This window comes from Serinus canaria, chromosome 14 (genome assembly GCF_022539315.1).
Source record: "Serinus canaria isolate serCan28SL12 chromosome 14, serCan2020, whole genome shotgun sequence".
Lineage (NCBI taxonomy): Eukaryota > Metazoa > Chordata > Aves > Passeriformes > Fringillidae > Serinus > Serinus canaria.
In genome coordinates this window covers 1,822,023-1,833,256 of record NC_066328.1, presented here as the reverse complement: position 1 = coordinate 1,833,256, position 11,234 = coordinate 1,822,023, and the positions used below count along the sequence as shown (strand labels likewise).

The window sequence follows — 11,234 nt, the reverse complement described above, 5'->3', positions numbered from 1 at the left end:
CAAAGCTCGAGGCAGGTTTGGGTCCTGGCAGGGTCTGGCTCCCCTCGGGGTGGGGGTGGGCTGTGCTCCCACCCTGGCAGGGCTTGGGGCTTCCAAGCCGGCATGTTCCGTGTCAGGATGCTCCGTGCTGGAATGTTCTGCATGGGGAGGATGCTCCGTCCCGGGATGTCCCGAGCAGGCGCGGCAGCCTTTAAGGGGAGGGACGGAATCCTGACCCGTCCCCGGGCCCTTAAAGCCTCCGCAGACCGACCGAGCCCGGCTCCGACCCGCCGGGTCCGCCATGGGGTCCCTGGGGCGCTGCCTGGCCCGGAGCCTCCCGCGGGGACAGCCGGGCCTGAGCCCCCCCGGGCCCCGCTGCTACGGCTCCGGTGAGACACGGCCCCGTCCCTGTCCTGCTCCTGGGGACCCTGTCCCCACCCTCATCCTGCCCTGGGGACCCTGTCCCCACCCCTGCTCCAGAGGACCCGATCCCCATCCCTGGGGGCCTTCAGCCCCTTCCCCGTCCTGTCCCTGGGGGCCCTTTCTTCATCCCTGTCCCTCTCCCTGGGGACCCTTTCTTCATCCCTGTCCCTCTCCCTGGGGACCCTTTCCTCATCCCTGTCCTGCCCCTGTGTCCTCGGTCCCTCCGTGCAGGCGGGTGGTGGCTCACGGGCTCCTGTCCCCCCTTTTTGGGGCGAGTCGGTGCCAGGCTCTGCTGTCCCCAGCCCCGTGTGCCGGGATGGGACAGAGCCCGGAGCTGGCACTCCCTGAAGGTCCCAAGGGGTTCAGTGTGCCCAGGGCTGTGCTGGGGGACAGGGACAGGGCAGGACCCTGGCAGAGCCGAGCCGTGCTCAGCAGTGCCCGGGTGAGCACGGGCTCGCTTTGTCCGGCTCTGTCCCCGCCAGCACCGGGGCCACCCGGCCCCGCAGCCCGGGATGGGTCCCCAAAGGGATTGGCAGTGAAGTGTCCTCTCCCTTCCTCTTCTCTCCCTCTCCCTTCCCCTCCTTCCTGTCCCCTCTGTCCCCCGAGCGGACGGGATGCACCGTCCCCTGGGGCTGCTGTCCCCTCCTGCGGCGCAGCCGCGGCCGGGCCAGCGGCGGGGTGAGACCCTACCGTCCCTCGGGTGACAGCGGGGCCAGACCCTACCATCCCTCGGGTGACAGTGGGGCCGGACCCTGCTGTCCCTCGGTCACCGGTTTTCCCCTCCAGCAGCGGAGCGCTGTCACCGGGCGGGGGGAAGGCCCCGTGGCCAGGCAGGGGACAGTCCCCAGCACGGGGACATGGCACAGACATGGCTGGATTAAAGGCTGTTTCCTGGCCGCGGACACGTCCCCAGCACCCGTCAGGGCTTTGTGGCTCGTCCCCTGGGACCCCAGCAGCCTGAGAGGCACAGCTTGGCCAGGGGACACGCCCCGGGATGGGATGGGGACGGCAATGGGGACAGGGATGGGGACATGGATGGAAACAAGGGTGGGGACTGGGATGGGGGGCGGGTTCCCATCGGCAGCCTCGGGGCCGAGTACACGCCGTGGTGCCGCGGGGACAGCTCGGGGCCCTGCGGCCACCGTGTCCGTGTCCGGTGGGGTCCCGTGTCCCGCGGTGGTGACAGTGACCCGCGCAGCCCCCGCGGCGCTGCAGGAGAGGACGCTGCTGGTGGCCAAGCCGGACGCGGTGCAGCGGCGGCTGCTCGGGGACATCATCCAGCGCTTCGAGCGCCGAGGCTTCAAGCTGGTGGCCATGAAGCTGCTCCAGGTAGCCGGGCCCGCGGGGACGCCGCTCCGGGAGCGGGAGCGGGGGTGGCCGGGGACAGCGCCCGGGTGTCACTGTCACCGCCGCTGCCCCAGGCGGACCGGAGGCTCGTGGAGCAGCACTACGAGCAGCTGCGGCTGAAGCCCTTCTACCCCGCGCTCGTCGCCCACATGACCTCGGGGCCGGTGGTGGCCATGGTGAGGGGACAGCCCCGGGGGCGCGGGGGCGCGCGGGACTCAGGTGTCCCTGTCCCTGTCCCTGTCCCTATCCCTGTCCCGCAGGTGTGGGAGGGCTACAACGTGGTGCGGTGCACGCGGGCCATGGTTGGGGACAGCAGCGCCGTGGGGACAATCCGCGGGGACCTCAGCGTGCACATCACCAGGTAGGGCCGCAGGGGCGGGACCCCAGGGCCGTGGCACTGTCCCCATCCCTGTCCCCTCGCAGGAACGTGGTCCATGCCAGCGACTCCGCGGAGACAGCCCAGCGGGAGATCGGCTTCTGGTTCCAGCGGGACGAGCTGGTGGCCTGGGACAGCAGGGACAGGGACAACATCTACGGGCTCTAGGATTGGACCCTGGCCGCGGGCACCCCCGCCCCCAATAAACCCCGGTGACCCCAGCTCTGACTCTGGTCTCCTCCCTCGGATGTCACCAGGAAGCTCTGGGATGGCACTGGGAGACTGGGGTGACACTGGGAAGCTCTGGGATGTCACTGGGAGACTGGGGTGACACTGGGAAGCTCTGGGACGTCACTGGGAGACTGGGGTGACACTGGGAAGCTCTGGGATGTACTGAGGTAACACCAGAGGGCACTAGGGGTGTCACGGGAAGGCTCTGGGAGGCACTGGGTGATCATGGAGGGCACTAGGATAGTACTGGGAAGCTCTGCGAGACACTGGGATGTCCCCAGAGGCATTGGGGCCGTACTGGGAAGCTCTGGGATGTCACTGGTACATCCGTGGAAGGTACTGGGATAGTGCTGAGAAGCTCTGGGATGAACTGGGATGTCCCTGGGAGCACTGGAACTGTTCTGGGAGGCCCTGTGAAGAACTGGGCTGTGCCCGGGGGGCTGCGGGGGCTCTGCAGTGACGGGAAGAGACCGGGGTGGGGTCTGAGCTGTAAAACTGGGGGCTCCCTGCGACACTGGGAACCACTGGGACACCGCTGGGACACCGCTGGGTGGCATCGGGACACTGCTGAGAGCCATTGGGATGCCACTGTGAAGCACTGAGACACCACTGGGTGGCACCGGGGGCCACTGGGACACTTGGGAAAGCACTGGGACGCCACTGGGAGCGCTGGGACACCACAGGCACAGTGGATATCGCTGGGAGCTCTGGGACAGCTCTGGGACAGCACTGGGATGTCACTGATATATCTCACTGGGATCTCTCACTGGCATATCGCTGGGATATCTGGGATATCTCACTGGGATCTCGCTGGGATATCTCACTGGGATATCTCTGGGCTATCTCTGGGATATCTCACTGGGATATCTCACTGAGATATCGCTGGGATATCTGGGATATCTCCGGGATCTCTCACCGGGAGCGCTGGGAGGACCCCGGTCCCCCCTCGCTGCAGTTCCCGCCGTGACCGCTCGGTGTCGCTGTGTCCTGGAGCGCTCCCCGTTGCCAGGCGACGGCGGCGGCGCCCGCGCAGGCGCAGTGAGCAGCGCCGCCCCCGGCATGGCCGAGGCCGCCATGGCCGCGCGGGTGCCCCCGGACGAGGACGGGGACGAGTGTCTGCCGCAGTACCGGCACCTGCTCAGCCCCGACCTGCTCGAGTGAGTCCCGGCGCTCCGGGGGGCCCGCGGGGGCCGCCTCCCCGGGGCTCGGCTCTGACCGTGCCTCTGTCCCACAGGGGCCAGGTGGCCTTCATCACCGGCGGCGGCTCCGGCATCGGCTTCCGCATCGCCGAGATCTTCATGAGGTGCGGGAGCCCCTGCCCTGGGACGGACCTCTCCTTCCCTTCTTCTCTTCCCCCTCTTCCCTTTTTTTCCCGTACTTTCCTCCTCTTCACCCCCTTCTCTTCTCTTTCCCCCGTCCCGTCCTTTCCCCGCTGCGGTACCAGGCCCTGGCAGAGCCGGGATGTGCAGCCGAGGGCGGCAGAGCTCTCAGGGAGGCTCCGGGGACAGGGCCCTGCCTGTCCCCGTCCTGCTGCGGGCTTGGAGCAGCAGCAATTCCTGCAGTGAGCACCCGAACTGATCCCGAGGTGCTGCTGGGGAGCCCGGCCCGTCTCACCTGCCCCTTCCCCGCAGGCACGGCTGCCGCACCGTAATTGCCAGCAGGAACCTGCAGCGGGTGGCCGAGGTGAGTGCGGGCTCCAGCAACCTGCCAGCCCCGAAACCCTTCTGCTCTCCCCTGGAGCAGGGAGCCCTGGGAATAGTGCTCTAGGAGGAATGGCTTCCCAGTGCTTCCCAGTGCTTGCCAGCCTGCCAGCCCCGGGCACTCCGGGGCAGGGTGGGTGCGGGTTTGGGACTGCACCCACCACACCTCCAGCACAGCTCCGTTAACCTGGAACCTGCTCTGTGGGGGCTGTTCCATTCTCGTGATGGCTTTCTGTGGGGGAGGTTTGTCAGCAGGGCAGAGCCCGGGGTTGGACTGAAAGCTCAGTGTGGAGTAGGAGCAGATGCCAGGGCCTGTGTGGTTTGTGGGTTGCACAGGTATCCTGTGTTTTGGGGCAGAGGGAACAGGGCAGGTGTGATTGCCTGCCATATCCCACCCCCTCATGCTCCTGTGCCAGAAGAAGCTGGCTCAGCAGGTTTGTAGTCCTCAGGGGCCAGAGTCTTCTGAGGCCACAGAATCTGCAGTCCAGGACTCCTGCTGCTTGTGCACCTGTGTGTTGTTGGGGCTCAAGACCTCTCACAGAGCCCAAAACAGAAGTTGGAGCAGCTCTGGGTGTTGTGTGGAGTTGCTGCTGAGCTTATGTGTCCCCTGTGCTTAATTTCCTGGGAAAAATCTTACTCTTAATGAGCAATAGGGGTGGCTTGTGACAAACCCTGAGCTGCAGAGCTGCTCTATCTCACAGCCTGACACATGGCTGCTCTGTCCTTGCCCTTTTGCCCACTGACTTTTTGGATCTAAAGGGTGATTATGCCTGGGCTCGTGCCAAAAAAAGCCTTGCTGGGGCCCAACCTTTGTACTTGCCCTGCAGAGATGTTGCCTGTGCTGTGCTGTGTCCATGGCAGCCCACGCAAGTACCTGGGCTTAGCCAGCACAGCGTGCAGTGGGGCTGGGATACACCATGCAGGAGCTTTCCCTGGCTACCCCAGGACTAGCAGGGCGCAGCCAGGCTCTCTTAAGTGTCTTTTTGTCCTTTCAGGCCTCGAAGAAGCTGGTGGCAGCCACAGGGCAGCAGTGCCTGCCCCTGTGCATCGACGTCCGGCAGCCGCAGACCATCGCGGCAGCGGTGGATGAGGCACTGCAGGAGTTCAAGAGAATTGACATCCTCATTAATGGTGAGGCTGCAGAGGGCCCTGGTTTGGAAGCAGTTTGGGCTCTCTGATGCCATGATGGAATGTGCTCCCCCAAAACTCAGCCCTGCCTGAGGGGTTGGCTCTTGTAGTCCATCAGCAGAGTGCTGGTGCAGCCCCAGGGGATGGAAAAGACCTGAAACTCTTGGACTAAGTCCAGAGGCCATGGAGATGCTCCAAGGGCTGGAGCCCCTCTGCACTATTCCTCCTACCTCACTATTCCCAGGGCTCCCAGCTGTTTGGGCTCATTGCTGGCCAGGGTGTTTTCCTGGGAGCTCAGAGGAAGCAGAGTTCTGTGTGTGGTACATGGCTATCCCTGTTTGTCTAGGTGTGGATCATCCCTGTACCCCTCGTGCTGGATTTGCTGCTGGACACCCAGAGCCACCAGTTTATCCCTTAGCAGGGCTGACTCCATGTGCTCTCCAGCATGCAGACATTGTCCCTCACCCTCCCTGTCCCAGAAGGGCCCTGACATCTGTCCCAGCCCTGTCTTGCCTGTCCCTGTGGTTCAGGTGCTGCGGGGAACTTCCTGTGCCCAGCCAGTGCCCTGTCCTTCAATGCCTTCAAGACAGTGATAGACATCGACACCATGGGCACCTTCAACACCTCCAAAGTCCTCTTTGAGAAATACTTCCGGGTAAGTGGCACAGAGCCAGGGCACTCTGAGGAGAGGCTCTTGTAGGCAGGGGGTAGTGTCAAACCACACTGTGCTCCTGGGGAAATCAGGGAAGTGCAAGGACCCAGAGCCTCCCTGCACAGATCCACTCTTTACCCTTTCTGGGATCCCAGCCCTGAACTAGGGATCCTCCTGTCCCTTGCCCTGAGGCTTTGTGCTGTTGCAGCACCTTTCCATGCTCTGCCACCTGGAGAAGCTGATCTCCCTTTCCAGCTCTGCCACTTTCCCTTGGCCTTTCCTTCCACCCTGCATGTCCCACCTCTCCAGCAGGGCCCTGCTACTGCCCCACCCCTGAGATTCAGTGGGTAGAGCTGCCCCAGTGGTGGCTTGGCAGTGCCCGTGGGTGACTGTCCCTCCAAGCCCAGCTCTCCTGTCCCTCAGAGCCCTGTGTGAGCCTTTGTGCTGCTCCCTGCCTAACTCCACATCTCCCTTCCTTCCCCAGGACCACGGCGGGGTCATCGTTAACATCACAGCGACCCTGAGCTACCGAGGGCAGGCCCTGCAGGTGCACGCTGGGGCTGCCAAGGCTGCCATAGGTACCTCACTCCCTGCTGGGGCTCTGAGCCACGTGGGGCCACGAAAGAAGCCAGTCCTTCCTAAATACTGGCATGGGAAGATGCCTTGGAGAGGGGCAATGGGGGTGAATTGGTGTGGTTACTGCATGCCTGGGTTTGGGATGAGGGCCCTCTCCCCTCCAGGGCCCTTTGCTCTCAGCTAGACTGTTGTGTGGCATTTTTTTCTCCCTCCAAAGAAATTGCTGGCATGGCTCTGCTCCTCATTTCTCACTGCTGTTGCAATCCCTCCCCAGATGCCATGACTCGTCACCTTGCAGTGGAGTGGGGACCCAACAACATCCGTGTGAACAGCCTGGCCCCCGGCCCCATCTCGGGCACCGAGGGCTTCCGACGCCTGGGTGAGGCAGCCTGGGCTCACAGCCCTGCCCTGGCACTGCCCTGCTGGGAGGGGACTGGGAGGGATCCCCAGTGCCACAGAGCTCGTGGGGGATTGCTGCTGGGCACGGCTGTGCTGTGGCTTGGCTGGCACAGCTCTGTGGGAACAGCCCTTCCCCCATCCCTGGTACCTGCCAGGGCACTGCTTTGGCAGCATTTTGGGCTCTCTGATGCCATGATGGAATGTGCTCCTCCAAAACTCAGCCTTGCCTGAGGGGTTGGCTCTTATGGTCCATCAGCAGAGTGCTGGTGCAGCCCCAGAGGATGGGACAGACTTGCAGCTTTTAGAGTAGGTCCAGAGGCCATGGAGATGGTCCAAGAGCCCCTCTGCGCTGAGGCCATGGAGACCTCAGAATCCCTTCCAGGGCCTAAAGGGGCTCCAGGAGTGCTGTACAGGGCTTCCCACTGCCAGAGGGCAGGTCTGGATGGATATTTGGAATTAGGAATTGTTCCCTGTGAGGGTGGGCAGGCCCTGGCACAGGGTGCTCAGAGCAGCTGTGTCTGTCCCTGGATCCCTGGAAGTTCTAAGGCCAGGATGGACAGGGCTTGGAGCAGCCTGGGATAGTGGAAGGTGTCCCTGCCCGTGGCAGGGGAGGAGAAAGAGAGATCCCTCCCAACTCCAACCATTGCATGGTTCTAAAGCTTTTTGAGGTCCTTGAGCTCGCTGGGTCAGTACAAAATCCCTGCTGGGCTTGGGCTCCCCTCCTTTAAATCTTCCCAGGTTTTTGTCCCAGGGCTGTTCCCTGGAGCACTCAGCCAGCCCCATGGGCAGTGCTGCAGTGCCTGGCCAGCCACGGTGGTGGACAGTCCTCTCACGGTCCAAACTGACTCTTTCCTGCTCCTTTTAGGTGGGAAATTTGCAGAGAAATCCAACCAGTTCTCCATGATCCCGCTGCAGCGTGCGGGGAACAAGACGGAAATCGCGCACAGCGCCCTGTACCTGGCCAGCCCCCTCTCGTCCTACGTCACCGGCACCACCCTGGTCGTGGATGGTGGCAGCTGGCTCACCTCCCCCAATAGCTTCTCTGCCTTGCTGGGTATTGCCTCCTCCTCTGCTAAACTCTAGGTGACTGCATTTCCCCCTCGTGGGATTGGAGCAGGGCTCCTCAGGGAAACCCTGCTTTTCCCTGGGCACGGGGCACAGGGCCTGTGAGGAGCAGCTGAGGGAGCTGGAAAGGGGCTCAGCCTGGAGAAAAGGAGGCTCAGGGGGACCTTGTGGCTCTGCACAACTCCTGACAGGAGGGCACAGCCTGGGGGGTTGGGCTCTGCTCCCAGGGAGCAGGGACAGGACAAGGGGAAACAGCCTCAAGCTGTGCCAGGGGAGGTTTAGGATGGGTGTTAAAAGAAAATTTCTTCGTGGAAGGGGTGGTCAGGTGATATAATGATCTCCTCAAGCTGGGTCTTATAAGCTCTTGGAGATCTATATCACACCTGAGATAGCTCAGCCACCTCAGATGGCATAAAATCAGCAGGATGGCTTCTGTGGTAGTGTTGGAAACAAAAAAGTTTTAAGAAAAGGCAAAATAACAAAGCTATTTACAGAGAAAAACCAAGCCTGGTGCAAGAGGTCCTTGCTCCCGGTAAAACATCTCACAAAAGCCATTAGTTCCTTTGTTGTTGTATTTTTCTATTAAATTGCTCAGGCAGGACTTTTTGGCTCCTGTCCAATTGGCCATCCTTGAGTTTGAGGTGAAGTCCCCAAGGTCCTATGAGACATCTTACCTAATTGAGGAGAGAAACTTCAGGGCTTTTTTCCCTTTTAAGGAGACAAAAGATGATAGTTTTGTCACTCCGTCAACAGGGGGCACATTCCTCCAGTCAGGCACTGGCACAGCTGCCCAGGGCAGTGGGGTGTCCCTATCCCTGGGGGGATTTAAAAACTGTGTGGGTGTGGCACCTGGGGACATGGATTAGTGGTGGCCTTGGGAGTGCTGGGGGAACAGTTGGATTTAATGGTCTTAGAGGACTTTTTCAAATTAAATGATGATTCTTAACCATGATTCTCCTGGGGCATGGCTGCTGTAGCAGTGGGTACAGTGTCCTCGTCCTTGGGACGAGCAGAACCTGCTGGATTTTCCCTCTGAGCCTGGGTTGTGACATGTTGTCTTGTGGACACTTGTCCAGACACCTCTGAGATTCCCCCAAAGCAACCTGATGCCCATTTTCTGTGCCCCAGCAGCAGGATTGAGCACAAAGAGTCCCAAGAGCCTCTTCCTTTCATGGATTCCTGCAGCCTGGCAGGGGAAGGGGTCTCCTGCCTTCCTCTCCTCCCTGCCTGTGTCCCACCTGGCAGCCTCCATGAGCTGGGCAGGCCCCAGCAGGGCTCTGTCCCCACCTCCACCCTCTCTTGCAGATGTCTGGGCTGCAGGAGCAAGCCAACCCCACTGATGGACAGCCTGGGACTGACCGACGGACTGACGTGACCTGGGACACCGTGTGGGGACACCTCCCAGAGCCAGTGCTGACAGCCACAGCCTCCCCTTGGCCACTGGTGGCAGTGGTGACACTGCCAGTCCTGTGTCTTCCTGGGGGACACAGCTGTGGGGTGCTGGGTGGGGACCAAGCCCACCCCCATCCTGTGCCACTGCTGCCTTCTGAGCTGCTGTGGCTGTGGGTGCAGAGACAGCTTGGGGGGCTGAGAGGGTCACTGGCCCTTTGTGGCTCCCTCCAAGCTGCTCCTGTGGCCTTTCCCCAGCCCCAGGCAGTGCCACCCATGGGTACCCATCCTCTTACTCCCCTCTCTTAGCCTGAGAACTGCACAAGAGCCCCAGCAGCAGCAGCAGCAGCAGCAGCAGCAGCAGCAGCAGCAGCAGCAGCAGCTCCTTTTTGGGAGGGGGAGCAGCTCAGCCTGCCTGGGGTCAGGGTCACCCAGCGTGGTGGGCTTGGCAAATCTTGGAGAGGAAACCCTGGCAGGGGGAGGTGGCTGTGTCCCCTGAGGGGTCCTGGCTGGGACAGTGGTCCTGGGAGGCTGCCAGGGATGCAGCTGGGATGCCCCTCTCCTGAGAGCAGAGGTGGTGTGAGGGCAGATCCCCCAGGTCCAGCTCTGCACTGCAGGTGTCCAGTGGTCTGTCCACACCCATCTCAGGCTGAGGCTAAGTGAAGGGCTAGAGGTGGAATGCAGGTCTTTCCTCCTGCTGGGCTGCAGGAGCCACAGCGGGGCTGCACAGATGGCGCTGCTGGAGCCAGTCCTGTCCCTGGTGCTGCTGCCCTGAGGGACACACACTGCTCGAGTGCACCCTCCGCCTGCTGCTGGTAGTTTTTAGGCTCACCCTGGGTTCAATGAAGCTTGTTCTCCCACTTAATTGTATTTCCTACTTGATTGTAGACTTGCCAGGTTTTACTCCTTGCTCCAGGCCACAAATAAAGAACTTGCCCCCTGAAGCAGTGATGCCTCTCTCTGCTGCATGAGCACCAGTGCCCTGCCCAGCTGACTGGTCCAAACTGGGTGCCAAGGGAGGGGAAGAGCCACTGCTCCCACTGCCAGGGCCTTGTGTGGCTCCAGTCCTTGGCTGTGTGGTGCCCCAGTGCTCCAGGCCATGGGGCTTGGGGACCTGCCAGCTCCTCAGCCCCAGGGCTCTGGGAAGGTGGTTCCACAGCAGAGCTGGTGGGAGGTGTTAAGGGCTTTGGTGAGAGGCCCAGCCCTTCAGGGGCCGGGGGGTGCAGTGCTTGGGCTGGGATCTGGGGGGATCCTTTGCCTGGGCTCTTGGGTTTTGGCTCTGGCTGCAGTATTCCTTTTGCTGGATCACAGGATGTGTTTTCTTCTGGAGAAGGTACTTGTGTGGTGTGTGCTGGCCCTTCTGCCTAGCTGCAGCCTCATCTCTGACCTGCAGCCCTGCTCTGGGAGGCTCCATGGATTTGACTGTTCCACCATGACCAGGTGCTTGGGCACTCAGGGCTGTACTGGCTCCGTGGCGACACCAGGAGGAGGGAGCTGAGTTAGGCCACGTGTCCCCAGCACCAGAGCAAGGACAGAGCTCTGGGCCCAGCCTTGGCATGGCCTGCAGCTGCAGGAGCCCATGCAGGGGTGCAGAGCTGCCTCTCACAGCATCAGGCTGTCACCTCCAGCCCTGCAGGCACCTCATTCCCTGCCAGTCCCATCCAGGGCTGTTACCTCCAGCCCTGCAGGCACCTTGCTCCCTGCCAGCCCCATCCACACAGGAGCCCTGGCTGTTTGAGCTGTCGGGAAACTGGGAATTGTATTGCCCAGGGGATTTTGCAGGGGATGCCTGGGGTAGGTGCAGTCCCTGTGGGACTGACTCAGGAGCCCCATCCTCCCCGCTCACCTTTAGGAGTGGCTGTGCTGAGGAAGAGGATTTGGAGTGGGGGTTCCCATCCTTCTAGTGCTGGGCTGACTGGACAGGGGTGACATCCACCCTGGGGATGCTGCTGAGCTCTGGCTCTCGGGG

At 62.0% G+C, this 11,234-nt stretch overlaps 2 protein-coding genes across 5 annotated transcripts; both read left to right on the top strand.

Moving 5' to 3' along the window:
• Positions 1-265: 265 nt before the first annotated feature.
• Positions 266-2,537, top strand: NME4 (NME/NM23 nucleoside diphosphate kinase 4). 3 transcript variants are annotated; one of them, XM_009092167.4, is made up of 5 exons: positions 266-368; positions 1,601-1,731; positions 1,824-1,925; positions 2,010-2,110; positions 2,173-2,537. In XM_009092167.4, exons 1-5 carry the CDS (start codon positions 281-283, stop codon positions 2,291-2,293), a joined length of 543 nt encoding a protein of 180 aa, XP_009090415.1. In that variant the 5' UTR covers positions 266-280; the 3' UTR covers positions 2,294-2,537. The 3 variants fall into 3 exon arrangements, with proteins under 3 accessions (XP_009090415.1, XP_018771722.1, XP_018771721.1); XM_018916177.3 differs by having other exon boundaries at positions 276-368; positions 1,618-1,731; XM_018916176.3 differs by lacking the exon at positions 266-368 and having other exon boundaries at positions 774-1,731.
• An 854-nt stretch (positions 2,538-3,391) lies between these two features.
• DECR2 (2,4-dienoyl-CoA reductase 2) lies at positions 3,392-10,209 on the top strand. Of its 2 annotated transcripts, none has more exons than XM_018916170.3 (9): positions 3,392-3,513; positions 3,591-3,659; positions 3,988-4,039; positions 5,052-5,187; positions 5,715-5,839; positions 6,321-6,414; positions 6,687-6,791; positions 7,677-7,865; positions 9,182-10,209. In XM_018916170.3, exons 1-9 carry the CDS (start codon positions 3,416-3,418, stop codon positions 9,214-9,216), a joined length of 903 nt encoding a protein of 300 aa, XP_018771715.1. In that variant the 5' UTR covers positions 3,392-3,415; the 3' UTR covers positions 9,217-10,209. The 2 variants fall into 2 exon arrangements, with proteins under 2 accessions (XP_018771715.1, XP_030085489.1); XM_030229629.2 differs by having other exon boundaries at positions 3,393-3,513; positions 7,677-7,894.
• Positions 10,210-11,234: the final 1,025 nt, after the last annotated feature.

Coding starts and splice junctions, on each gene's coding strand:
- NME4 (XM_018916176.3), top strand. CDS start 1,402: ATGGGGACGGCAATGGGGACAGGGATGGGGACATGGATGGAAACAAGG. Junction 1,732..1,823: donor TGGCCATGAAGCTGCTCCAG/GTAGCCGGGCCC, acceptor CCGCTGCCCCAG/GCGGACCGGAGGCTCGTGGA. Junction 2,111..2,172: donor CTCAGCGTGCACATCACCAG/GTAGGGCCGCAG, acceptor GTCCCCTCGCAG/GAACGTGGTCCATGCCAGCG.
- DECR2 (XM_018916170.3), top strand. CDS start 3,416: ATGGCCGAGGCCGCCATGGCCGCGCGGGTGCCCCCGGACGAGGACGGG. Junction 6,415..6,686: donor GGCTGCCAAGGCTGCCATAG/GTACCTCACTCC, acceptor ATCCCTCCCCAG/ATGCCATGACTCGTCACCTT. Junction 6,792..7,676: donor CGAGGGCTTCCGACGCCTGG/GTGAGGCAGCCT, acceptor TGCTCCTTTTAG/GTGGGAAATTTGCAGAGAAA.